This window comes from Fukomys damarensis, unplaced genomic scaffold (assembly GCF_012274545.1).
Source record: "Fukomys damarensis isolate Sample0158 unplaced genomic scaffold, DMR_v1.0_HiC HiC_scaffold_12, whole genome shotgun sequence".
In the NCBI taxonomy this organism is placed as follows: Eukaryota; Metazoa; Chordata; class Mammalia; order Rodentia; family Bathyergidae; genus Fukomys; species Fukomys damarensis.
Window position 1 is genome coordinate 58,008,708 of NW_022900924.1, and position 27,897 is coordinate 58,036,604.

The following is a 27,897-nucleotide window of genomic DNA, read 5'->3' on the forward strand; positions in this document are numbered from 1 at the left end:
GAGCCTGCATTCTAAAGACACCTCATGTGTGTTCCTCCCGGGAGCCTCCTCCTCCCACAGTGGCTTCTCTGTGTCTGGAGCTGAGGGCTCCTCCCCGCATGGCTCGGCCACCCTTCCCTGCTGTCCCCTCTCGTAGCACTTGGCCCTCTGAGCGCCCACGCCGCGCTTCTCTTCACGTCGTCTGGAGTGCTGAGGGCGAGCCTTCCGCAGCTGTCAGTGTGTGGGTTCCCACCAGTGGTCTAGATAGCAGCTCTCGGCCCTGGGCCCTCACCTGTGCCTGTCCACCTCTGTGCCCTGTCACTGGTGTACTGACCTGTGCTCTTCGTTTTTTGGGTCCCAACCCCGACCTGATCAGAATCTCTGGGGGGAAAGAGGCCCAGTGTTCTGCATTTTGGTAAGCTGAGAACAAGCACCAGTGTGGCCGGGGTCGGGGCACTGCCTGTCCGTGGTGCAGGAAGGACTTGGTTTGAAGGGAGTGGAAGTGGTGGGCTAGGCCTGAGCGGGGTGGTACGCTGAATGGGTGGATGAGGAAGATTGCTGGGTCGTGGAATTGAGGTGATCTCTGCAGGAGGCAGCGGGGCCGGGAGCCCTAGACTTGGGGAGTAGGGTGGCTCGTGCTGGAGTCCTGCCTGCAGGTGAACAGAGTCCAAGGGTGAAGAGGTCTGTGGGGTGGCGGATCCCACTGAGGCTTGGGCTTCTTCTCACTGAATTCGTGTTCCATATCTATTTCTGATGTTACTGCTGTCTTCTTACCAACACTTAGACACACCAGAGTTTAGATTTGAAGATCTCTGCTTTTGTATTTTCTAGACCGTCCTCCCTTGGAAGGGTGAAGAGTCTGAGGTGTTGCTGGAAAGAGCCTCTGAGCAGACTGTAGTTATTGATGGGCTGTATTCTGCTGCCGCTCTGAGTTCAAATCCCTGTTGCATGTTGGAAATGGGTGAACCATTTTTATAATTTTAAAACCAAATTTTATAAATGTCCCATGTAATTACCGAAAGGGAAATGAATTTACCTATGTGGCACTATGCAAATACTCAGGCCCTGCCACAGGGCCTTTAGTGCCTTATAACAGTTCTGCAGCACTCCGGTCCTGGGGGTGCCGGAACCAAGGCAGTGCGGGACCTCAGGCTCTGAGCGGCAGTCACTCCTTACTGCTGCAGTACCCAACCCCGTACACCACTCCACCCGCACACACTGGAGTGCTCTACGTGGTTCTCAGGCCTTGACTTACAAGGTGCTTTCTTCCGCCTCCTTTGCGCCCAGACTCTCGGATCGCCACCATTAGGACCCCCTCCTCCGCCCCACCTTCCAGTTCCGTAAAGCTGGACGGTCTCGACACGGGGCTTCTGAGATCATCCTCATGTGTCTGGACGGATGCTCTCAAGGGTCGCTCCTGCCCTGTGGTGAAGGTTCTGCAGTGTGTGGGTGACCCCCAGGTGTGAGCCCGGGGTGGGGGCACCGAGCACAGAGGGGCTATGGAGTGTCCCAGTGTGAAGCCCAGCCATGCCAGCTCTCGGTACAGTGTTTGGGGTTGATCACTTTGAGGGGAACCTGAGCCCTAGGAAAAGAAAAGAGCAAATGAAGCCGATGCCGTACTCCTCCTCCAGAACCTAAAAGCAGCTGGGAGGCTTTATGCCGGGTTCTGTGGGCTGGATTCTAGGTGTGGAGAAAAGCCCAGGGCTGTACCAGATGCTCAGAGGCCCCCAGGGCCAATGGGCCCTGAGACCCCCAAGGGGGGCCCTGACCTGAGCTTGCCCAGAGGCCACCTGCTCAGTCCTCTGTCCCAGAAAGGGAGCGGCTCTGGAGGACTGGCTTGGGCTAAGGGGTAGCTCAGCAGCCCAAGGAGATTTAAACAAAGAATTAGCCCCGGTGGCCAGCTTGCCATATGGCAATGACCTGACATTGAGTTTCAGCTTGTTGGCCTCCAAGGGCTCCCTCACGGTGAGCTGGCAAAGTACTAAGCCACACTACCAGAGGGGCCGGCCTTCTGACCACGCCCTGCCTGCCGCTAAAGCCAGCCACTTTTCTCTGAGCTAGACTCTGGCAAGTCTGGACAGTGATTGTGAACAGGTGGTGCTTGGGAATTCCCACTGAAATTCCACCAAGAGGAATTCCCACTGAAAAAAATCCAAGCTAAACTCTCTTTGGCAATAGAAGTTCACCGGAAAATAAAACTGATGAGGTGGGACGTGCCTCAGTGACCTGTCCTGCACCAGGGGGTGGAGCCACTGGCCTTGAGCAGGTGTTGGAACCCCGTGAAGGAAGCAGGCCCACTGCATACTGATTCTGAGCACGCCTTCCTGTCCTCCAGGCCCGTGCAGCCACTTGAGAAGGAAAGAAGTGCACTGCGGGGAACCACCCTCTCCACACTGGGCGGGAGGGAAGCCAGCAAATGGCTGGTCACCTGTTTTCTAGAAGGGGCTCGGCACAGTGGTGGTCTGTCCACACGACACTCCCTTGACCTGTGCACAGGCCCCTCCTGCCATCTGTTCTCCTGGGCCCCGGGACCTAAGGGCATCGTCTGTGGCACCTCTGTGTGTTCCTGCCTGCTAGCCTCCCGGATGGGCCTGCCACCTTCTGGCCAGTCGCAGTTCAGGTCGCACCGAGTCCCCTCACTAATAGGACTGGGGGTGATGGTGAGGACTGGTACAAGTCGGTGTCCTCTCCAGCTACTGACCTACTTTATCCACCTCTCTTGATCTCTCTGACAGATGACAACCTGACCTCACCCCAAACCAAACAGGTTCACCAGCCACAGTAGCTCTACAAAATCAGAGGCCTAGACCTCGTGTGTTCCTAAAAACAAAAATGCTGTTTTACGCCACCAGTCAAACAGTGAGAGACGCAGCACAAAAATCTAACTGACCATGCCTCCCAAATCTGCCCCAAATGCTGGGATTCTTAAATTAACTGGACTCTGATCTAGAAATGGTCCTCCTGGCGACTCCCTCTGGTGGCCTTCTGGATCATTCTTTTAGTCCTGCTTTTCAGCCCCTGCACTGTTAGTTAACCTCATGTTTCTTAGAGGCTCTAGAGCTTTCATTTCCAGATAACACTCCTGAAGAAGGCCAGTACCAAAACACTTCCCGGGACCACAGGGCTGACTGCCCAGGGAAAAAGCAGGGACGTCCCCTCCCAGCTGGAAGGAGCTGAACTGAATCCATGCCCAATACCCTGAAAAACCAGGAGCAGCTACTCCTTGCAGGGATTGGAGGAGGGTGTGCAGACCTGGGTGTGGGGGCATCTGGAGCTGTTGAGCTGTGCAAGCTGTTCTTTCTGCAAGTGGTCAAGAGTGGCTGGATAGGGGCTGGCCTTTTTTTCTTTATTTTTTTCTCTTCCAGTACTGGGAACTGAACTCAGGACCTTGCCCTTGACAGGCAGGTGTGGTGCCACTGAGCCAAATCCAGGGCCCACCTTTTTTCCCTGATAGTGGGAAGTGGGCCAAGGTATAAAAGGGCCTCAACCAATGAAAGGGGACCCTGAATAGAAAGGTGATCATAAACCACACGTGCACACACACACACACACCCCGGGACCCAGCAGGGTGCACACTGACTGCCTTGGTGTCCTTTCATTGGCCCTGACCTCATTACGCTTAGGGCCCCTGTGTACACATGCCATTGAGTACTAACAAATCATTAAAAATTCACAGTTCAAAGTAGGGCCGAGATGAATCATAAATGGGCAAAAAATACCCTAAAGAGCCTAAAAATCCAAAGCCAGACAACCTGGGTTCCTCACACTGTGGTGTCCTGGCTGGTTTGTGAGCCACGTCCTGCTGAGCAGTAATCGTCTCTGCTTTAATAACCGCATCCTCGCTTGCTGTGGTCTCTCACTGGTCATGCAGAGGTCCAGGCAATTTCTTCTCAGGTCACCAGAGTCAAAAAAGGACAGGTGACATTTCCATGGAATTAAGATATGCACAATGAGCCATTGGTGCGTAACTGAAATGTACTCCCTGTCCTTGCTTCCTCCCCACACTGTGCTGGCTGTCAGGAAGTCACCTCAGCACTGGCCTAGGGCTGGGAACAGGCTTCGCACCTAGTGGAAGCGTGCACTTTAAAGTGTTCTGTGGAAGGTGCGCTTTTACGCCAGTCAGCACTTGTTTCTTATTTTATCAGTAGGAGTAATTTTGAAAGGAAGTTCATTCTAAACAATTTTAATTGTTTTCTAAATATTTCAAGAACATAAAAAAATATTTTTCAAAGTTTTAAGAATTTTACCTCCCTTTTCCCTTCTTTTTTTTTGATACCAGGATTGTACTCAGGACCTTGCACTTGCAGGCAGGTGCAGTGCCACTGAGCTAAATCCCCGGCCCTCTTCCCTCATTTTTTCCTCTTGCCATATCTCTAGCAATAACTCTTCTTGTAATTTATGTTTTCGTTATCAAGGTTACAGACCAGGTTAAAGTATGAATCAGGGAGAAGGAACTTAGGTGACGTTAACTATGAGCAGGAACTGAGCAGTTTGGAGCAGCGCTGGGCTCTCACAGGTTGTTGAGAGAATTAAGTGAGGTAATTTTCAGATCCCTTAAGCATGTTCCTCCTACAGCGAGCAGTATTAATTTTAGGAACATGTTTTCTGCGCTTAGCTCAGTTTAATGTTTTCAGTTATGTAGAGTGGACTTCCTGTGTAGACTTATGAATTAGTTATCAGCTTAATAGTTACTGTCGTCCCGCGTTCATTTTCACTGCGGCAGGGTTGTTTAACTCTTCACTTTGCTGGGAATTTCTGCTTCCCGGTTGGTGGTTGAGTAAGAACGGAAGAGCTCCCAAGCAGAGGCGGTCCAGGGTCGGCCGGGTCATGTGGGGTGCCTGACACGTATGCTCCTGTCCCTGTCCTGCAGGCCCTGTGTCGAGTCTCCCGCCAGTGTCCTGCCGCCTTCCAGAGTGTGATTGAGAAGGTGGGACTACCCTCCGTGACCCACGCCCTGGCTGCTGCAGTCTGCAGGGTCCAGCAGTGCCTGCTGACCCTGTTCTCCACCCTGCTGTCCTGTGGGATCCACCTCCAGAGGCTGGCCCAAGACAAGGTGGGCTCCGGTGCACCGCTCCCTCTGCTATGGACATTGCTGTTCCCTCCTCCCGTGTTAGGGGCCCAACAGGCTACACATCACTGTAGCATTTCTTTTTCATCCCATGAGCCCTTTGTGAACTTCACCAAAGCACTGTACCACGGAACATTCACCCAAAGATCTTATGAGTCTCAGTGGCTAAAACAAATCCAGTTGAATGACCTCTGCCTGCTGGTCCCGTTTGGTAATGACAGTTGGCAGCGTTAGGAGTCCTTCCTGTGTGCAGCATTTCCTACCCCTACCCTCCTCTGACCGCCTGTTTTTCTTGGCCCCTTCCCTGCCTTGGCTTCCTCTGCCCCCTCTCATTCCTTTCCTTTCTCATACTCTGCCAGACCACATTACCTTGAGAGCCCCTTTCTGGTCATCCGTCCCACAGGCAGCTGGCTGGTCTGCACTGTGGTCTGTCCTGGCTGTGTGTGGCCTTTGTGGCCGTACATAGGTCCTGGAGCAGCCTTGCCCCCAAGTCTTCTCAGGCCTTGCTGGAGGGTGGTACCCAGGGCCCACCTCAGGCTGCTGCCTCTGTGAGATGTCTGGGCGATGCGTATGAACTTTACCTGTGTTAGTGTTTAGGGAGGTGTCAGCAGGTGCACAGAGCCGACCCTGTTCACAACTATGTCTGGAAAGCAGTTATTCAAAGAGGAATTTTCCATTGTGCAGGAATTTGCTGTTGATGGTGGTGCTGGGGACTGAACCCCAGACCTCACACGTCCCGGGTGCACACTCAGCCACTGAGCTCTCCTGGCCCTCAAGCCAGAGGCTGTGGACACATAGAGAATGAGAATCCTGGCTCTGCTCGGAAGTGCAGGGTGGGATGGTTTTATACAGCCCTCAGGGTGGCTCCTCTGTGTCAAATGCAGTGTGTTGAGTTTCGCTTTCTTGGCATAGTGAACATTTCATACTTCATTGACAACACGTTTACATAGCCAGCTTGACCCGCAGCTCCAGACAGGAGGACAGAAGAATTCCAGCCCTGCCGGGTTCTGATTTAGATTCTGCTAAGGAGCTTGTGCCTGAAGGTGTTTTTCAGCAATCTGTGTGTCTAGCTTTTGCTATTAAAATTTTCAATTTATTCTTGTATTAGAAAAATAACACTTGAGTAGTTTTACTGAATAAATTGGTAAGAGAGTTTTAGCGGAGTTGTTTTTTAAACCATCAGCATAGGTGTGGATTAAACTTCCAAGTATTTCAAAAAATCACTAAAGTAAGATGCATTTGTGTGGTTTTAATTGTTTTATAGTGTGCAACTATGATTTCATGTATCTTGAATGAATAAAGTTTAGTGTCTGGAATGCTAAATTATCTTTTGTTCTTGATTGATATTGGCATCCTAGAATTTTTTTTTAATTGTGGTAGGAAATGCATGAGCTTGGCTGCCTTTCCCATTGTAAGCATGCAGCCCAGTAGCACCCAGCATATTCACCTGGGGAGACGCAGCCCCCAAGACTTCTTCACCCTGTAAGACTGAAGCTGGGGACATTTTGGGTGGTGCTGGGCTAGGCTGAGTTGTTTTCATCTTCTGTGTCAGCAGCCCCCGACCCCATCCTGGCAGTGGAAGGAGGGCTTGGCCTCATTCCTGCAGGACTGGGAAGGGGTCCAGGCCCCAGTGGAGTTCTTGGGCCTGCGCTGGGGGAGGCCCCCCGGTGCTGCTGACAGCAGGCTGGTCACAGACTCCTCTGGGGGCTGCCTGCTCCTGGCTGCTGGGGGAAGTGCTCCACCTCCGCCCCAAGGAGCCTGGTCTGGGCAGCTGGGGTGGAGGGGCAGGGGAGGGGAAGCTGGTTCTTGCTGAATGTGGGGCATTAGCCCCAGTCTGGTCCATCCATACTGGTGCAGCGCAGGCAGGAGGACCCCTGTGCTGCTGGGTTGGAAAGAAAGCCCTGCACTGACCTGGCTTCCTGCTTGCTCATGCTCATGGTGCTGGGCAGGGAGGTGGTTTTTCATGTTGTTTCGCTGGAGCAGAGTAGCTGTCAACCAGAGGTTTTATCTTGCTAGGCTGTCCTTTACTTGACTCTGGTTTTCTGCGTGCGTGTGCGTGTGTATGTGTGTGAGTGTGCGTGTGTGCCCTTCTTGCTGTTACCATGTCTTGTAGACTACTGAACCCACTTTTCCGTGAAGCATGATAGCCTGACCAGCACAGCATAACGGCCTGCTGTCCGCCCATCTTCTCTTCCTTCTGGTCTGCAGTGTAGGTTTTTCACATCATGTCCAGGACCTGAGCTGTGCATGGTAGGAGTAGGGAGAAATGCATCTTCTCTCTTACCTTCTGGCGTTTAAAATGTGCCATTGACAGCCCAGTGATATACAGTGAACGTCCATTTAAAATGCAAAGTTCTACTTTTTATTAAGTAAAAACTTGCTGTTTATTGGCTGCTTACTGAGGGCCGCATGCTTAATGTTTTGTGGCTGTCCCTAGCAATGAGGTTCAGGGTGTCGAGTCACTCCGTCTACTCCTGGTGGGTAGAAGTGCTGGGTGCAAAGCTTACCTCTGACAGGGCAGGCAGTAAAGGAGGGAACGGGGTTCTTCCAGAGGACTGAGTGAGTAGCACGCAGGGAGTTGGAGAGCCCCAGGAGGAGATGCGTTTGGCTTTAGGGGTGGGAGGAGCTTGTGCAGTGTGGATTGGCGGGAGCTCTGTGGTTCAGCCTGGCCTCCGCGAGGTGTGTGAGGTCCGGGCCCTCCCCAAGGATCTGGAAATCCCACAGAAACAGTGCAGGCTGGGGAGAGGCTGTGTGGGAGGAAGGCTGAGCCCGGTGGTCACTGTTTCATTTCCACTGGAAAAAGAGAAGGTGCACTCCTTCGTCTGCAGCTGTATATGAGGAGCTTGCTGCTTGCTCTGTGTGGTTTCCTTCTGTGTGTGATTCCAGAGGCAGGAACCTAGGACAGACACAGCTTTCTGTTTCCTGTTGCTCAGGAAGAAAGATTTGTGTGTGTGCCTTTTATAGAGACCAGGGTCTGTCTATTATCATCTTTTTAATTAAAATTTAGTACCCCCAAAGGTCTATTTCCTTGTTTTTATTTTTATTTTTTAGCAGTGACAAAGTTTATTTGAAAAGTGTGTGAGGAATGAGGGCGAAATTGGCTCTGCAGAGTGAGCTTGGGCTGACTAAAACAGGACAAAGCAAGATAAAAGGGCACCCTGAGAAAGCAGGGCGGGCTGTCCTGAGGAGCTGGCCCGTTCCCCTCTTTAAATATATAAAAACAAAATTATTATTTACTGCATTAAACTTAGAAAAGCAGAAATCAGAATTGGCTGTAATCTCACTACCCAGAGATAATTGTAATTGACACATTGCTTCATCATTTTTTTTTGCATGTGCATGTCTGCTTTACAGAGCTCAGACACGTTGCTTGGTCATATTGTAATGGCATGCGTTATGTCCGTCATGCCAAGGAAGCTGAGCTGTGGGCCGATGGGCTGGGGACAGAGGGAGCGGTGGTGACAGCAGCTCTCTGTGGTTTTACTTCTGCAGTTTCAGATGGCTGCTGTAAGCCGTGGTCTGAAGATAGTAAATGGAAAATTCTATGTTTTGAGAGACTCTGTATTCACATAGGCTTTATTGCAATCCCGTGGTACCCCAGTTCATGAACTTGGTTCCAAGTAAGAGGAGAACTGATTCAAATTCAGTAGTTAGGTTCATTGCTGACCCTAGGGGGAAATTTGATTCGGTTCTCATCCTGTTTGGTTTGCAGCCGGAATTGTGGAGAGAACTGAGTTCATGATCTGAGGTACCACTGTGTACTGTTGTAGACCATTCTACTTTATTGCTGGTTATTACTGATCTTTTACTCTGCCTAACTGATGTAGGCCTCGGTAATGTTCAGCCTTCCCGGCATCTGTGGGGGCACTCGGGACCCATGGTGCCCTTGGATGAGGAGGGGTGGCCATGCCTTTTCACAGTTTCCATGCTTGAGTGATGGAACGGGAGGCTTCTGGGAAGAAAACCCTGTGCAGGTTAGGAGTGAGTTTTATTTGCTAGTATTTGCCTCCTAAGCTCTTTTCTTCCCTAGTTTACTTTGTAGTTGTATTTCTATGGTTCTTTCAAGCTTCTTATGTATTCTGCAAATCCTCAGTCACGGAGACTTGGGACTGAAGGAGTTTGGGAGCTCACAGATGTTTCTTGCTGTTCATTGGGGACTGCATGAGAAGGTCACTACAGTTTTTGCTAATTATAATACATTGGTTCTTTGGTTCATAAACCTAATTCTTTCCATGTTTCTGGTCATAGAATCTGGTTGCAACCAGTATCATGGAATGAATTCTGTGAACAGAATCATGGAAAGAATTAAGTTCATGAACCAAGTTACCACTGTATCTAAAAAATTAAAGTAGCATATTTTTATCAGGTTATATTTATAGCTTTTAGAAATTTTAAAATTTATATATTTAGTATAGAAAATTCAGAAAATTTTTAATATATCGTACAGAGGGCTGAAGTACAGTGCTTACCTCTATGAGGTAATGTCTGTTGAATTCTAACATGCTTTCAAGTTCATATTTGCTGTGTCCACACTCACACATATGTCCATACTCTCACACACACACACCCTTCGCTGCTGCCACGCACATGGGCCGTTCATCTTTCTGCAGAAACTGGATCAGCTGCATGCTGTTTGGGACACATCGTCACCCCATCCCGGGAAGGTGTGGTAACTCACTGCAGCTTCCCCAGGGGAAATGTGCGAGATCCTTTGTTGTGGACATTCTTAGGGTGAGCTTTTAAATAAAATTGCTAGATTAGTTTCCTATTTCACAAAAGTCTCCTTTTCCTTTGTAGCTTCTATTTAATGCTGTGGTTTTATATCTGTCGACAAATAGCTACAGTCCTAGTAAAAAAGCATTATAACATTGTACCCTGAATATATATCTTTCACATATATCAAAATATTTTGGTTTAGGGCTTAATTAAATCTATGATTATAATTCATTCAGTTTACTTTTCTATTTTCAAAATTTTCTGCCAAGATATGTAGAGGCCTCATGGTAAATTTCAGTTTTCTTTTTTTGCATAAATCTCCATCTTTTTAAATTTGGTGAACCTCAGTACGTTATTTTTGGGTTGTTGGAAGTTTGGGCTCTGTTCTAAATTTTGGTCCAGAAATGATGCCAATTGCAAAACCCGCTTTGTCTTCTTTGTCTTCAGTAGGTGATTGTTGTTAGGACTTAGAAAATCTAAAGAGAACAAGAGCAGAATCTAAGGAAGATTCCCATTTCTGATGACATAGTTGAGTGGATATCTTGCAAACCTTCACTATCAAACCTTAGATGTGCTTGAAAATCTCTGCCAGGATACAGTCCCTTAACTTGCAGCAACAAAAAGAAAGAAAAAACGAGTGAAGAGGTGGACGTTAGAAGGGCCATCGAGAGACAGCAGTGCGGCAGCCACTTGCTGCGGCATGCGTGTGGACTGGAAGGTTTGATGAAAGGAAATGGAGCCGGTAATACAGTTGCCCACACATGCCCGTCAGCAGTGGTGTTAAATACGTGCACTTCTGTTCCATGTACACTGTTCTCAGTTTTATTTTGCTTACACGCATTTCTTCCCCTGTTGTTTCAGTGAGGCGAATCCCTGACATACCCGTGCACTTGTTTCACGTTATCTGTGACAGACGAGGATGCTTCTGAAATAAGCAGCAGTGTCATTAAACTCTAAAAAACGAATAAATTATTGCTATATTCTCTGACATAGCCTGTCAGAATTCATTTCCTTGACTGTCTCATACATTATTTTTATAGATTGTTTGTGTAAATCAGGATCAAACCGAGAAAATAGATTTTTGAACACAACTTATTAATTTTTTGCCATTCTTTTTGTACTCAGTGCATTTGCAAGTAGAGCTGTGCTTTCAAGGAACTGTTTAAGATTCTATTCAATAATTCTTTGTTCACTCACCAATTTGATAAATGTACATATCATTTCCCTTTTGATTTTGAAGGATTTAAAACTTGGGGGATTTGTTTTGTAATCATTTGAAACAGTAATTCTATCCCATTGTTAATTAAAAAAAACAAAACAGTTCAGACTCCATCTCTGTGCCTTTTATTTTTTTCTACATTGTCTTCATTGCATGTAAGCATTTTCATTGGGGGACCTGTTTTAATTTTCCATTTAAAACATATAAGCAAGTGTGTTCTCCTCCACCGGCTCTTCCCTTTCCCTCCTTTCCTGACCATGTACCCCACCCAACTGCAAATCAAAAGGGGCTTCTCTGGTCCCAGCATGGGTGGGGACGGAAGCACTGGAGCAGTCAGAGCAGGGCCAGTGCTCCAGGCTCTCCCTCCGGGAAGGAAGGACAGCATTCCACCTTGGAAACCAGAATTATAACAAACATGAAGTGAGACGAGGTAGAGCCCTGAGGGAGAAGGTGTGGAGGGAGCATTTGTGGTGGGGCAGGTACCAAGGGTACCTATCTGTGAGTATTTCACGGTGGCAACAGAGGAACGAGCCCTAGAACCCTAAGGACGCGCAAGTTCCCCGGGCTTCTTTCTACTTTCTGCATCAGAACCTGCTTCCCAGGAGTACAGGAAGATCCATTTCATTTAAACATCAAAAAACATAAAGAGGTTGTGGTTAGACCCCATAAATGGTATAAAAGAGTGTAAGAATAAATGATGTTGAATATCACCCTAATGGCTTGTGAAGGCTCATTAGAAAAAATATGACTCAAAGCATATGAAAGCAATCACATAGTATTTTAAAAAGAGCTGAAACAAATTAATGAAATGTACAAAAGAAATTCACAAATCAGAGAGAAAAGAGCTTGAAAACAGAGAAGGTCTGTCAGAAGATAGAAAACAGGTGCCCTAGCTCAGGGGAGAAAAGGAAAACAGAAGAGAAGACAGTTTCATAAATGATCACACAAAAAAGCGCACACTGTAATACCTTGGTATTTTGGACTGAGTACACATAGCTAAAGTGCTCGAGCCCAAACGTGGATCTGGGTTTTCTTTTTTGAATTTGGCATATTTGCTCTACATAACAAGCTCTCCTGGCAGTGGGACCCAGGTCTGAGCACGGTGCTCATCTGTACCTCGTAGACTCCGTCCTCACACAGCTTGAGTTCATCACGACTTTACCTGCAGCTTGTCACGTGAGCAGCGTCATGCGGACACTCAGTTTCCGATTTTGGAGAACTTCAGATTGCAGGTTTTGGAGTAGAAATGTTCAACCTATATAAGCTATTGGGTTGGAAATGAGAACAATTTTAAGAGTCAAAAAAGGACTTAGAGGACAAAGATAATCCGACACATCAAGAAAATGAAACAAGAAATACTGTGAAGTCTAAGCCATGAGGTGTATCCCTGAAGCGGTGGAGCTCTTGACTGTACCTCTGAAAGGGCTCAGGTGTGCCAGCGTGTGTCCCTGGGGTGCGGGCTCGGTGTTGGGACACCACTTTCTAACTCGAAGGCCATGGGTGGGTGGGGCTGCTAATAAAAGACACATTCCGAAGGGGGCTTTGTCATGCGTGTGTGTTCCATACTTTACACGCAAGTCCCAAGACAGCCCCCTTCACTAACATGGCTCCCAGGCTGTGAGCCGGACACAGCTGTAACCTAGAAGGCCCTCGTGCATCTTTGCGCAAAGACTGAGTCACCTATAAGGAAAAGAAATCATGCAGTCCCGGCCCTGCACTTTTCTACAGCACCCGCTGGTAGCAGAGTTCGGTGGAGGAAGGTGTTCAGGGCTTGAAGAAAGAAAGATGTGGGCCAAAGCCTGTGTACGGAGCCATCGAGTCTCCCGTTACACAGACCACAGAAGATGTCTGAATGTGAAGGGGCCAGTCCTGCGAGCTCTTCTGAGACTCTGGAGAATGAGCTGTAGATTGCCGGGAAACACTGTGAGCTGGCAGTCCTAAGTCTGCAGTGCCCAACACATGAGTGCACAGAAGAAGAAAGGGCCGCTTAAAGTTATGAGACTTACAATAAACTGGTCAGCTGCTTTCTAGTAAATCTTTGATAAAGCTTTAAAAAAATCTCAGTGCACGGTTCTTGATGCTGGAATATCAAATTGTGTAAAATTGGAACTGTACTCCGCTGTGTCTCAACTGCCTGGGTTTAGGTGACTCACACTGACCCGTGCTGGTTCCCTAGACCTGAACATCTGTATTACTGTTTTCCTGAGTTGCGGAACCTTGACTGTGCTTTGTACCTGAACAGTCTGTAGTGCACACCTGGGGTTTCATGCGCTCTGGAGCTCACTTTTACAGTTTCCGGCGTTAGTTTTACAGCCGTTTCATATTTCACAGGTGGGTTTGTTCACGCACATTGGTAAGTTAGCATCTGTTTGAGTGATACTGACATTGACTGCTCTCTGTATGTGCCTTTTACAGTTTTCAATTTCCTTATTGATTTCGACATAGCTGTGGCCCCTTTCCATTTAGCAGTCTGGTTCAAGTGGAGTCCGTGCCCCGAGTTTAGTGTTCTGACAGAGGACCACAGCAGTGATTCTGAGCCCAAAGGCACGGTCTCTGGGTTATGTGGACGTGTCACGGGAGATCACTGTGAAGTTTCATGCCTGTAAAATTGTTTCGCAAAAGATTTGGATGTTAATTACACTCAGATTTTTTTCATTCAAATTCACTAGACATACAGAGTCAGTGGTTGCTGATCAAGCATTTATAACATGGAAATTGATTTATACATGTTAATCAGATTATGTGTGCATATTGTGTTTTTATTTTTAGACTGCATAAGTGAATGTGTGCTCTGAAGGACATTTCACTTGGCTACTTGGCTGAATGTCTTCAAGGAAAGTGATGCAAAAAGGTGTTAGATTTAATCGGTGCATTTTCCGTTTCTGTCAGTATTAAATGGAAAGTAGCGCAGTTATCTATATGCCTTCCAATGTTTTTCTCGAAGCTGTTATCAGTTGATGACCAGGCTGTGCTCATTGATTCTTAGTGGTGGCAATGGGTGAAGCAGATTAATTTTACCTCTTGAGATTTGCAAGAGATAATGTGGAAGTTATCTGCCTCATTATTTGTCATTCATGGAATAATTTTGTCTTTATAAGGTACATTAGAGGGATAGTTTACCATCTCACATAATTCCGGTTAGGACAGCTTCTTGTTTGTGGTGCGAGCTTCATCTATTTTGAACAAATTGTTAACATTTAGAGTATCTCGTCGCATCACCTTTAGTTCAGGCTACACATGCCCATTGTGAAATCCCCGTGGAGTTCCACTCTTTCTTGGTTCTTTGTAGTCACTGTCGGAGGCAGTGAACCATGGACCTGGACTTGTATCTGGGCTGCGAAACGGAACAGCTTCTGCTCTTTTCCTCCGGCCGTGTGGTGAGGTGAAGTTAAGTCGCCGTGGGTGCACAGAATTGTGAGGTCCCTGGGTTCTCTAGGAGGAGTTTGGTTGTTCATCCTCGCCACTGAGTCTTTGCCTGCCCCTGTGATCTTACCCCTTATGAGGATTAAACACAGAGCCCTGGGCAGCTTGTCGTAGGGAGTCAGAGTCACTGCTTCTTCATTCAGTTTTGGGGAATTGACGAGATGAGAATTTATTTAGGGTATGAGAAGTTTTTGGCTTAGATCCAAAACTGTACTGCATCTTCTTGAGGGACTCAGAGTTGTGTTATGAATAAATTTTATGTGTCACTTCTTTTATTTTTGACATTTGCTGTAGTTTCTGTAGTTCATCTCCCTTAAAATCATAAGCATATGATTTGAATTCTGCAAGATTGTGAATATGGCCGAATAATCTGTGTGAGGAAGAAACATGATAACAGATCTCATCATCACTTATTATTGGACATTTCTCTGTCTTAAGACTGTATCTGGGGCTGGGGATTTGGATCAGTGGTGCTGCCGCCTGCCTCACAAGTGCAAGGGCCCGAGTTCGATCCTTGGTACCAAAACAGACAAACAAACAAACATATATCTGTTGCTGCATGAAAATTTTCTGTGCCTGGAATCCTTTCCTTTCTCTTTAAATACTTAAGCTGTGTTTCAGTTATCTGTTGTTGAGCATCAGACCATCCAGATGTGGCAGCTGGGGCATGAGCAGTGCTGTGTTGCTCACATGCCTGTCACTGGCAAGGCCGCCAGCCGCTGAGGCACTGGGTGCTGGCACGGCAGCTCTCCTGGAGCTTGTTTGTGGTTGGCAGGATGCCCACGGTGTCCGGAGCTGGGCTGTGGCCTTGGGCCTGGCTCCATGTGCTCCGAGGGCCTCCGGGAAGCACAGCGGCAGATTCCAAGAGCGATGTCCCAGGGCAACAGGCAGAGGCACAAGCTGCATGGACCCCGTGGCCCCACTTCCTTTCCTTCTGCTCCCTTCCCAGGCAGTGTTTGTCCTGAGAGAAGGTGTGTCTGGGTGCTGGGTGGCTGGGATATTGGCTGCAGTTATGATTTACTCTACAAACCTAACATTTTCACCCGCTAGAATCGTCTCCTGTTTTGTTTTATAAACAACACTAGAGTGAGAGTTCTTTTGCGTAGTTCAGTTGTTCAGCATCTTGTTGGATAGATTTCTTCGTGCACAGCAGCTGTAGCAGAAGGCACATTTTTCAGGCTTTCAGGAAATGGCAGGACACCTTCCTGGCCACTGCAGGAAAGGACGAGCACTAGTTTGGTGCCAGGCCGTGTCTAAGCTGTATCCACTTCCCTCCAGCATGTTGACAGGGCTCCCAGCCACTTCTGTCTCTGCTCCTAACTTTGCGTTTCTTGACTACTGCTGGAGACAACCACATTTTAAGTTTCTTTTTGGAAGTTAGAGTTTTTCCTAAATTGTTTGCTTTTTCGGGTCACTTTGTTGTTTTATTGGAGTGTTATTGATAAAAGTTATTTGTATATAAAGAAACTGACTCTTCACCACAGGTTTTAAATGTTGTAGATTAATTTTTCCAACATTATAGATTTGTTTTGACAGATATACAGGGTTGCTTTCTTCCTCCCTTGTTTAAATTTTTAATATCTTGTTGTGTCCTTTCTTCTATAAACTGTAGAGTAAGGATATCCCATAATGAATAGTCTCTTTTAAGGTTTTTGTTTTCTAAAGTCTTAAAATATACCATTTTGTTCCCTCTTCCTATATTTTGCCATTTCTATAACAGTTTTCAGAAAAGTACTTCTCGCAGCTTTATGGTGTGTGCTGATTGTCCACATCGAGGTGGACAAAGCCTTCCACCGCTGCTTTGAGCGTGTCAGACATCCTGTTTCCTTGCGAGGTTGAGGGAGCTGCATCGAAGGTCCGGGTGGACGAGGCGGAGGCCCTCAGTTCTCTGAGCAGCACATTGTGCCTGCTCATCGGGGTGCACTCTGCCCCACTCAGGATGGACCGCGCGTTCCTTTGTGAAAGTCCTGCATTTACCTTGGAAGCCTTTTCTCTTTCAGTGGTTTGTATTTTATTGCTTTTTTTTTTTTTTTTTGGTGCCAGGGATCGAACTCGGGCCCTTGTGCTTGCGAGGCAGGCGCAGGGCCACTGAGCTAAATCCCTGGCCCTTTTGTTGGTGTTGTATCAATGAGAATTTTCTTTCATTATGTCCCGTAGTGGAAATTAGAGTTTTCAGTCTTTGTGCTTTTCTAGTTACTTACTGAGGACCACAAAGGCAAAGAGAAAAACCCAGTTGTGTACTTAGCACATTTTTAGACTGTAATTCACAGATGCTACACATGGGATGTTTAAAAAAATGTTTATTTTTAATATAAACTTAAAATCGTTTCTTCTTAGATGTATTTTTAAAAACTAGTTAAATCCCGTGTTGGTTTTGCCTATTTATCTTGAAGTCTTTTGCTGTACTTGTAGTTAAGGAGATTAGAATAAGGTTCCTTTTTTCACCGGCTTAAATCCTTTTTTGGCATCTTGTAAGTTAGAATAAGGCATGTGTTCTTCTAAAATTTCATACACTATCCTGTGAATAAACTTTGAGCAACTTTAAAGTAAAGATCAGTAGACTTTTAAGAAATTTTTATCTAAGTTGTCATTTGTGTTCATTAATAGTTTCTCTAAACCAAGAGTTGGAAATTTAAATAAAATGAGAAAGGCAGATAGTAATAAGTGCTGGTGAAGATGTAAGTGATTGGAACTCTCACAGTGGTGGGGAGTAAGTGGTGCAGCCCCTTGGGGAGCCCCTGGCATCAGGGATCCGATGCTGCCTTCAAGGGGCGGCTGTCCTCACTGTGTGCACCCGAGACCGGGAGCGCTCATGTTCACAGGACAGCAGTGTAGAAGGCTGCACGACTCTTTCTTACCCACACAGGTAATGCTACAGTAACAATAAAATACTTCTTTAGGTTGAAACAAGATGACGATGATGATATTTTCAGTTCTTGTTATATATTCACTATCTCCCTTTATTCCTGATTACTTCAGCTAATAATTTATTTTCTTGATATTTTTCAAAGATTCAGCATCTTTTTTTTTTTTTTTTTTTTTTTTTTTTTGGTGCCAGGGATTGAACTCGGGTCCTTGCGCTTGCAAGGCAGGCCACCGAACCGCTGAGCTAAATTCCCAGTCCCAGCATCTTGTTTTTTTATCATATTCTTTTTCTCCCCATTTTCTTCTCAATTCTTTCCTATTTTGTTACTTCTGATTTTGGTTTACTTTATTGTTTGTGTTTTAGCTTTTTATATTATGAATTTGTTCAGATATTTTATTCCTTTATTATCATTTAGAAATGTATTTACAGTTTTTTCTTCTGATTATTGCTTTAATTGTATCCCATAGGTTATGACATGTAGTGTTTTTTACTATTACCTTTTTTTTTGTTTTTGTTTTTGTTTGGTACCAAGGATTGAACTCGGGTCCTTGAGCTTGTGAAACAGGCGGCAGAACCACTGAGCTAAATCCCCAGCCTACTATTACGTTTTTATCTTTGTTTTTTTTTGTACCAGGGATTGAACTCGGGTCGTAGCAGCAGAACCACTGAGCTAAATCCCTGGCCCCCACTATTACCTTTTTAAGTCCTAAAATTTTGGTTTAAATTCTCCATTTTCTCTTGAGTTCAGTAGAAGAGCGTTTTGAAGTTTTCCAGATAGAAATGCCTTTTGGATCATTGATTTTAAAACCTAGTTTCTAGTTTGTATTATGGTTATAAAATTACTTTGTCTCTTATGGATCATATGAGGCTTTCTTTGTGCCCTATGATGTTGTCAATTTCAAGGAACATTTCCTGTTTGGAGAGGAGAGGGGTGCCTTGTATCATTTCAGTGTGGAGTGTGGTGGAGACCCACGAGGCCTGGTCTGTCCTGCAGTGTCGGGCTGTCTGTTCTCTGGATGGTCAGGCCCAGTGGGTGTGATGGAGTCCCCGACGCCGACCCCTCTCCGTTGCTTCTGCTTTGGAAAGGCCCTTGAGGAGCTGTTGAAGGGGTGCGCTCACTGCTGCGGTCGGTGGTGTTGGAAGTTTGTGGGAGTGGCGGGTACCTTCAGCATTACCAAGTGTGCTTTGTTTTGTTTGTTACTCCTTGGCCCAAGGTATGCCTTGTTTGTCAAGAAGATTTGTGCAAAATTTTATATTGCTTTTGAAATTTATTTACAAAGCATAACTCAGTTTTTTCAGAGCACAGTTGTGTGAAGATGAACACATCCTTAGTCTCATGTCAGCACCGCCACAGGAAGCACACCGCATCTCGAAGAACGAGCCTGTGCTGCCAGACTTGCCAGAGCCTCTTCTGGCTGTCACTGCTGCTGTCCCTGCCAGTTCCGGATCACGACCCTGGGAAGCGGGGATTTTCCCTGAGCGTGCTGCCCCGGAGATTCCCCCGGGTGTTTGCACACACGGATGGCTAATGATTGCTGAGTAGGGCGCCTGATGCCTCGCTGTGGCCGCCGAAGGGGCTGCTTCCAGTTTTTGGCTGTTGTGAATGCTGTTGCTTTCAGATTTTGTACATAAGGTTTTTCATGAACACACATTTTCTCTTCGTTACAGTCAGTGGTAAGAAGTGCAAGCGTGGAGGCAAATGTGGTTTGAATCTGTTTAACTTACTTTTGAAACCACAAAGCTGATTTCCCAGACACCTGTTCTATTTCACATTCCCGCCAGCAGAGCCCACAGACTCCGCGGTGGCTGTGTTGGTCATCTGGTGAGTGCGAGGCGTGCCTCATGGGGATCTGAACTCGGGTTACAGAAGCAGTTATGATCCTGAGCATCCTTTCATCTTTGACGTCTTTGGGGAATGTCTCTCTGAACGTTTTGTGTGTTGAAACGTTTCCCCAGTGTTGCGTTCGGAGTGTTCTTCCTGTGCTGCGGGAAGCAGCCGGTGTTTTCTCCCGTCCCACGTAGCGCGACCCCGCAGAGAGGGTAGCGTTGGTAAGTGCACTACATTGGTCATTTTCTCTTGTGTGCTGTGACGTGGGTGTCAGTATCAGGAGCTCTTCCTGACCCAAGACATGGATGTTTTCTCCTTTGCTTAAGGCCTTTGCAGTTTCACATTTTACGTTTGGTTGTTGGTTATTTTTGCATATAGACCACAACATGTTGAAGTTTTTAAATTTTTATTCATTTGCACATGGGTATCAAGTTGTTCCAGTATCTTTTGTTGAAAATATTATCTTTCCAGAATTGCCTTTGCATCTTTGTCATAAATCATCTGACTGTATTTCTGAGCTCTTTATTTTTCCCCTTGCTTACATGCCTATCTTTTGTCAATACTGCATTGTTTCTGTTGCTACCGTTTTTTTGTTTCTCGCATGCATGTGAGAGTATCATTATCTGTTCTAGTCCCTTGTCTATGTTAAAATTGTCATGTGTATCTACAAACACCCTGCTGGGGTTTTGATCATATTCCATTCATTCTGCAGGTCGGTTTGGGGAGAGCTGCCATCTTAACTAATGTGAATCTTCTACAGGAAACGAGTGTCTTCTGTGTATAACATACGTATTGTGTTTAAAAACTTTTTCTTCCATCACTATTTTGTATTTATCTTTATTCTATTTTCATTGTGAAGGTTCTATTTACATTTATTAGGTTTAAATCAGCATTTCCTTGTTGTTATTGGAGCTATTCAGTCATCACTGGGGCGCAGAAATACACTGAATGTTGCCAAACTTCCTTATTAGCTTGGGAACATTTTTGCACATTCTTTGGGATTTTCTGTGCAGTTGGTCATGTCATCTGCAAGTATTTCTTCCATTCCAATTCCGATGTTTCTTCCTAATTTCACTGACTACAGCTTTCAGTAAAATGTTGGATTACAGGGGAAGAGGGATCACCAGTGAGTGTGACATTAGCTTTGGCTTTGTAGGTTCCCACTTTCAGGGTGAGGGAATGATCTTCTATCTCCACTTTGCTGGGTGCATTTGTCATGAAGAGATGTTGAATTTTGTCAAATGCTTTTTATAATTACTGTTAATGGATTGGTCATGTGAGTTTTCTTGTTTAATCAGTGTCACCTGTGAGTTCATTGATTTTCAAATGTTGAAAGTCTGGGATCTCTGGGATATAACCACTAGGCCATACTGTGTTATTCTTTTACTGCTAGGTTCAACTTCTTTCTCCTGGAGGAGTTTGTTGTGTTCCCAAGTAATGTTGTGTGTGCTTCCTTTCCTTGTACAGCCCATGGGCTCGGCCCTTCCTCACGGCTCTGAATGCTTGTTCATTGCTGTTTCCTTCTTGTGAGCTGTGCTGTTCCAGTTTACCTCTGCTGTGTGGCTCTTGTTTGTTTTCAGCTTTGACTGGGTGGTGTCCGCCTAGTCTGTCTGACTGCTGGAACAAAACCCCTGAGACTGGTTCTCCGGAAGTGGGGAAGTGCAGGGGGAAGGGGCCGGTGGATCTGCTGCACGGCGAGGGCCGTTCCTCAGGCCTGGTGCCTGCTTGGCCTATGGGGCCTCTGCACGAGGGCGTGGAAGCAGTCCTTTCAGGGCAGAACGTCAAGACCTCCCCACCGCAGCACTCCCACCTCCTAGAACACTTTGGGCTTTGCTGCAGCACAGGGACTTGGGGACACGCACGGACCAGGCGGAGGGACCCTGCTGCAGCGTTTCTCTTTTTCTGTTGTGTCCATGTTTGTTTCCGCACCCGTGGCATAGGGAGGAGAAAGGAAGACTACGCAGCCCGCAGCGGTCACTCCAGGAGGATGAGTGGTAGGCCGAGGGGGTGCGGGGTGGGTGAGAGTCTTGCGGAGCCTGGCGTGGCCGTGGCGGGGACGTGCAGATTGCTGTGTTTGTTTGCTGTCTGCTGAGGGCGCTCCGCAGGAGGAGTGCCGAGCCCTGGACGACGTCCGTGATGTTGCCACATTCTCCTGGTGATCTTTCCGCTTTTCGGCTGTGTAGCTGCTTTCTGGCCCGTGTGAGCAGTTGCAGACACGACACCCTTCCCACCTGGCACATCCGAGTATCCCTGCAGGCCGACCGGCCGTCTAAGTTAATCTGCAGCCCTCGGCGGGTGCTCTGGACCCGGTCGTGTTCGCTGCAGCGGGGAAGGAACTGCGGCCCTGTGAGTGGCTCTTCCGCCTCCTGAACCCTTGGGCGGTTTCCGGTCTAAGAGAGTGGCAAGAGTGGCAGTCAGCCACAGCAGGAATCAGGGATGTCTGGGATGAACTCCCTGCTCTGCGATGCTGAAGGAGGGTCCGGTCCTTCTGGCATCTCAGCACGTTCTGCTCCTCACCCCGCATGAGGTTTGGTTTTGAGTTTGTTTCTGGGCTCTGTGACACCGCTGCTTCATACATGCGGCTGTGCCAAATCTTCGAAGTTGGAGGGCCACGTTGCCCAGTAAATACACCAATAAGTAAAACTTAAGCGGTGAGCATTGAGAGTCTGCCCTGGAAGTTCTGTGTTCCTGCTCAGTGCTCATCGCCACGAAGCACCCCCGGGGATTTGGACTCCGCATTGCATCAGCCCAGGGCTCCCTGATCTGGGTGTGCATGTGTGTTCCCTGTTTGCACACTGATGAAGCCCCAGAAATGGTTCACAGTCTGTCAAAAGGGAAATAACTGTACTTTTATAGACAGCTAAAAATACCCAGTCAGAGAGGAACCTGGCCCTCGAGTTCAGCACAGGATGAAGATGGCAGAGTGGTGGCTGGAGGTGAATCTGAAGAGAGCCCGGCCTCCGGGTGGAGAAGCAATAGCAAAGGCCTGGGAACCTTCCTGAGCAGGTACTGGGTCAGCCGCCAGGTCCCGTGGGCCCAGATAGGCATCAGGTGCACAGGTGGTGACCAGGACACCCATACCCACACTCTCCTCCCTTCCCGTGTACCCCTCTTTATTTTGGAGATAGGATCGCAGTCTAATTCAGGCTGGCCTTAAAAGTACTGTGTAGCCCACGCTAGCCTCCAACTGGCAGCAATCCTCCTGCCTCAGCCTCCCGAGTGCTGGGATTACAGGTGTGTGCCACCACACCAGGCCCATGTACCCTTGCTATGTAACTTGCTTCCTCTATTGGATCAAGATTAGCTAAGAAGCTATACTTATAATCCTATGGGTTGATGGTAGTTTGGCCCATGCTGTGCCCACGTTGTGACTGCTGTATACATTACCCCTGACTGGGCCTCCGTGGCCATCCCCTTGGGACCCAGCTGGAGCCCAGGAGCTGTTCTCCTTATTGCCAATAAAATTTTCCTAACCTCCACCTTTGGGTGGCGATGTTGTGGGACCCCATAGTGAGCACATCAGACTCCTGGCTGGTCGCGGGTGGCATGCTCCCTCCTGTGTCGGTGGACTTGTCAGGCACTCCCGTTCCGCTTTGTGTTAAGCCTCGGCCAGTAGCCCGTGACGAGGTGTGGGTTGTCTTTGTGTCCGGGGCTGGGTGTGGTTGCCGTCTTGTGCTTGCCCAGGCCTCTCTAGGTCAGATCTGCGCGCAGCTTCCGCTCACGCACGTGGGCTTCACTCTGTCCTGCCTGGATTTGAATCCAGTTCTGAGTTTGGGCAAGTCGCTCACCTTTTCAGAATTTGTTTTTCTCTTTAAAATAGGAATACAACTGGCAACTTTTTGTAGTTGATTTGCAGGTTTCAGTGAGATAATACATATGAAGAATTTAGTATGGAATCTGGAATAAATTAAAAGTCCCGAAATAGTAGCTATTTTGTTTCCTGCCATCTCTTTGATTATTGTAACTGATCCTCTCTGAGAATGGAGAGTTCTCTATATTTTTCGAGCTTTCTCAAGAACTCTTTCAAATGTCGCCCACAGGATTTTGTGTCTACGATTATCCGTTTACTCGACAGCCCCTCGGCCTCCATCCGAGCGAAAGCCTTCCTGGTGCTCTGCTACGTCCTGCTTCACAGCCGTGAGATGCTGCTGCTCGGCTGCCAAGCACGGTAGGTTCCCTCCTGGCCGCCACTCCAGCAGGTGCCGACCGGGTGGCTGTGTTCCTTCCGTTGGCTATTTTCTGGCCTTTATGGATCTGGTGTTGAAATTTTTTCCCAGTTGTTTCAAGGGTTTAATATTTCTCCTGTAAACTCAGCCCGGAGGCACAGAGAACCGAGGGAGACTTTGGAACTGAAGCAGGTGGTGGTGTCTGGTGGGTTCTGGATCTGAGCATGGCTCGGGGCAGGGCACTGCATGGATTATCCGGGATCCATGGCAGTAGTTTTGGGGGAGGGTGTGTGGACCATGCATCTTGTTTTTGTCAGATTTTGGAGGAGTTGCTGAAGGCCCCATGAGGCCAGAGAAGGTGCAGGGTGGGGTGGGGGATGGATGGGCCTGGCGGCGTCTGTCCCTCTCCTCTCTTTCTCTGTCCCCTCCCTCTCTACAGGGAGCAGCAGGTTTTGATGTCCTGAAAGTTCCCTTTCTGAACGGTTAGGTCCTGCTCTGTTAAAGCCCAGCAGAGTCCTGAAAGTCCATTTTGATGTCTGTGTCTTACCTGAACTTTTACCTGTGCTGCAACCTGGACAGGTGTCTGACCTCAGAGGAGTGCCTGGAGCTGCTGTGTACTCCGGGGCACCTTCTGTGCCGTGGTGACACCCAGGCATCCTCTTCCCGCCTCTCCCCTGTCTTCTGCAGCCTTGCCACCATTTCAGCACCCTGTGCCTGTTGCGCTTGGCCTGCCACTCCCCGGGCTCTGACCTCTCTCCCCCGTGCCTGCGTGGCTGGCTTCCTCTGCGGCGAGTCACCTGGCCACTCCATCTAAAGTCCTTCCTGTAACCCAGCTGTGGATTCTCCTTAGCTGCGGAGACTGCCAGAGCCTGGCGTTGCTGGGGCTCTGTGTCTGTGATGAGCGTGTAGAAACTTCGGCACGTCTGGCCCTGACTCCTCCCTCCTCCTCCTCTGCAGCAGTGTGGCAAGCAGGGTGAGCTGGAGCAGGGCGGGGAGGGGTGGCTCTGTCGTGTTGCACAGAGACGCAGAGACACCTCTGTCCTGGGGACCCTTGGGGTCCCGCCCTCTCCCGCCTGCTTCACACCTGTCCTCATCAGGCGTTGAGGGATGAAGGAGCCAGTGGGTCTGCTTGGTCTCGGTCCATTGAGGATGCAGGACCTTGAAGGAGAAAGAACAGGAAGACAGGGCATCTCTCCGTGAGGCAGAGCTAATGGAAAAGAATTCTAGCAATGAAGAAAGCCCCTGCAGAGGGCGGCTTTTTGGGAAGTCAGCAAAGAACTGAAGGAAGACAGCCTTGCTTGGGTGGCCCTGGCTTTGAAAGGCCATAGGCAGGGAAGCATCGGGCCACACGGAGCCCATGACAGGTGCGGAGAGTGCACTTGGAAACAATCAGGACGCAAAGGGTAGGTCCTTGGGCCCCATGTGCCAAGAGCCGGCAACTCCAGGAGGGGGGCCAGGTGGAGCAGGGTTTCTGATCAAGGAGGCGGGGACCATCACTTCTGCCACACTGCAGTGTGGGGTGACAGTGGAGGAGCTAAGGCAGGGAAGAGGGCTGAGGCAGAAGAGCTGTGCTTGGGTGGGCTGCGCTTGTTCTAGGGGATCTCTTACTGCCCGCCAGTGTGAGCCGAGGCTCCGCCTAGAGGCTTGGGGGACCAGCACTTGGAAGACTCAGGTGGGGAACTGCTGCCAGTCTGGATCCCCAGCACTCTGGAGCCCCTCTTCCCCCACTGCAGCAGGAGCCCCGAAAGCTTTTCTGCGCAGTGTGAGCAGGGAAGACTACACACAGGGGTCCAGACGCTGCTGAGTGGGGACAGGATTACAGGGGACCAGAGCCCCGCATGGGAGTCAGCTTGTTCTGCAGGCCCCAAGGAGAAGGAGCCTCAGCCCACTCCTCCCTGGCTGGCAGGGCTGCCAGGGCCTTCACCCCTGCTGTCCTCTTAGGGAAGTCCCACAGGGCTGACATGTGGCTATCCCCTCCTGAACCCCTCCTGACACCAGGGCCCTGCAGGACCGGCCCTCTGTCCTGAGCCTCCCCAACCTGCACACCTTCCGGCCACACTGCAGTGTAGCACGCGACAGTGGACACAAATGGCCGGGAGTCACGGGGTTCTGTCCTCTTAACATGGGTTGTGGAAACCAAAGCTCAGCACCTAACAGGGAGACAACAGGGACCCATGGAGCCAGGAACAGCCTGCTAATAATAGGAACAGGAATGCCAGTGAGGAAGCCCTAATTGAAATGCGAATGAAAAGTCCTTCTCACCTGCCGACCTGGCAAACTGGCAGGGCCTGAGGCTATGGAGATTGGCGCTCTCAGACTTGGCTGCTGGAGATGCCAAATACTACAGCTCCCGTGAGGAGAAGTTGGCAGTGTGGGCTGAGATGGCTGGAGCCAGAGTGTTTCGGGGCTGGATGTTTGCCGTCATTCCCTGGATGTTTTAGGGACAGGACCCGGTCTGACACTACATTTCCGTCTCATGTGCTCCTTGCACACGCAGGCGGACACTAATTCTGTGCAGTGTTTTTATTGTGGCTGCATTTTGGCTGGGGCCCCAGCACGTGAGTCAGGACAGTTCCCCGTGCCGTTGCAGAGATTGGATTCCGACTTTGGACTTTCGTATGAAGGTGCTCACTGCCATGTAGAGAAATGGGCATTTATTTGCCTTTTGACCCAGACAGCTTCCCCCCGGCTGGTGGCAAATGTGGTGGCATAGAGCGGATGTGAGAGTGCAGGACTTGGGTTCGGGCCGGAAGCTGAGCAGCCCAGCACCTAGCCCAGGAGCCTGGCTGCAGAGCTCTGTTCACCTCTGGTAGTTTTCTGTTCCTGGGGTAGCAGGTTAGCATGGATGTGGTGCTTTAAGGTGGTACCCACTGTTGCTGTGGCCGTCCGAGAGGGTGACACCTCCCGTCTCACAGGCTTGGGCTTGAGGTGGTGGCTGCTGCTCTGAGCCTCCCCTCGACTCTCCGGGCGCTGGTGGGGCCCCGTGTTCTGGCCGGTTTGTGGCTGGGTTCATGCTCAGTTCTAGGCTGTCTTTTGAGGCAGGTGCCCGAGCAGAGGTGTGGGCAAGGTCGCCTTTCATGGCTACATCTCCTCTTGCTCCAGTATCCTTTGTGGCCTCTCCTTCCCCGGTCAGGGCGAACATGTGCTTGTGAGAATCCCACCTGATGAGGCAGGTTTACCTGAGCCTCTCCATGCCCAAGGCTGAGACAGTTGGGACTGTCTCACCTCCAGCTCTCCTCCGAATCCTGCCTGTGTTTGCTGTGAGGTTGAGCAGTGGGTGGGATTCTTCTGGGAGGGACATCTTTAGATTTCGTCTTACCATATCCAGGCGTTAGAGCGTGGTGCCTCGGTGAAAAGGAACGAGGCTGACCTCCCATGTGGCATCGTCCTCTCCAACACCATCCTCCTGAGAAAGGCAGGGAGCGGGACAGCCTGCCACGCAGGACCTAGGAACTATCGGAAACAGGCGTGATGTGTGCTCTTACTAATCCAGAAGGAAGAATGGAGGCCTACATAAAAAATAAGCAAAAACAGCAGTGGAAGAGGGTAGAAGAGAATGAGGCGCAGGGCAGGGTGGGCTGTACTTCTCTAATGTACCTGTTTTAGGGCCCAGACTTCAGCATGACGTAAATATCTTATGTAAATAAATAAAAAAAAAACAGTAAAAATGCAGTCTGTCATGGAGGGTACTCTATGTGGAATAGCTTTCCAGAGAAAAAAAGGTTTAAATTGCTCTGAAATCACAATATCAGGGCAGTGTATTTCTTTTGGTATTATTTTGTGTACCAAAAACCCAATAAAGGAACCTAAAACTGCACCCAATTTTCTTGTCAGCGTTAATATTTGTATTGCTTCTTGAAACTATTATGTAAGAGCAAACTAATAACTGTGCCACTTTCATTTATAGCCAAGACTTTGCAGTGTAAAGAAAGCATTAATTATAAAATATAAGCTAAAAACTTTAAAGTTTAAACTAAAATTTAAAAGTTTAAAATTTTTAATTTGAATCAGAAGGGTTAGGATGAACTCATGTTGTACTTTTCCATTTTTTAAAAGCGATTGTCTATTGTGGTCTTACCTACTGCGAGGTAGTAGCTGGTCTGCTGGGGCTGCCCTGGCGGAAGACCACAGGTGCCCCACAGTTCTGAAGGCTCCAAGGCAGGCAGCGCCCCTAGGTTTGGAGTCTCCTGGACTGGGGTGGGGGGTGGTCTTTGCCACATGGCCTCCTGTGTGCGCAGCGACACCAGGCATGGGGCCAGTGCCACCCTCATGTCTGGGTCCCCTTGACAGCCTCCTCTCCCGCCCTTCTCCACAGGGCCTGGTGGATCCTGCTGATTCAGTCCCGGGTTTGCATTTTGGTTCCTGGAAAACAGCACTCTGGAGTTTCCTTGCTTGCTCAATCTTTTTCTCCCTTCCTTTTGTTTTAGTAGCACTGTAATGCTAGCGTCATAAAATGAATCACGATGTACATCTTCCTCTGTTTTCTAGAAAAGAAGGTATCAATTTATTTCCATGTTTGATAGTTTTCTCCAGTGAATTCATGTGTGTTTAGAGATTTATTTTGGGGAGGTTAAGAATTATGTGTTCAATTCTTTAGATTTTAAAATTTTATTTGAGCATTCATAGTTCTTG

The 27,897-nt window shown here is 48.3% G+C and overlaps 1 protein-coding gene across 10 annotated transcripts in view; it reads left to right on the top strand.

The window, feature by feature from the left end:
- Ulk4 (unc-51 like kinase 4) overlaps positions 1-27,897 on the top strand; it is a 340,955-nt gene that overhangs the window by 79,893 nt on the left and 233,165 nt on the right. For all 10 annotated transcript variants that reach the window (XM_033762656.1, XM_033762658.1, XM_033762653.1 and 7 more), the window contains 2 exons: positions 4,850-5,032; positions 23,140-23,267. In XM_033762656.1, coding sequence (XP_033618547.1) covers positions 4,850-5,032; positions 23,140-23,267 — 311 coding nt within the window. The remainder of the gene's footprint in view (positions 1-4,849; positions 5,033-23,139; positions 23,268-27,897) is intronic.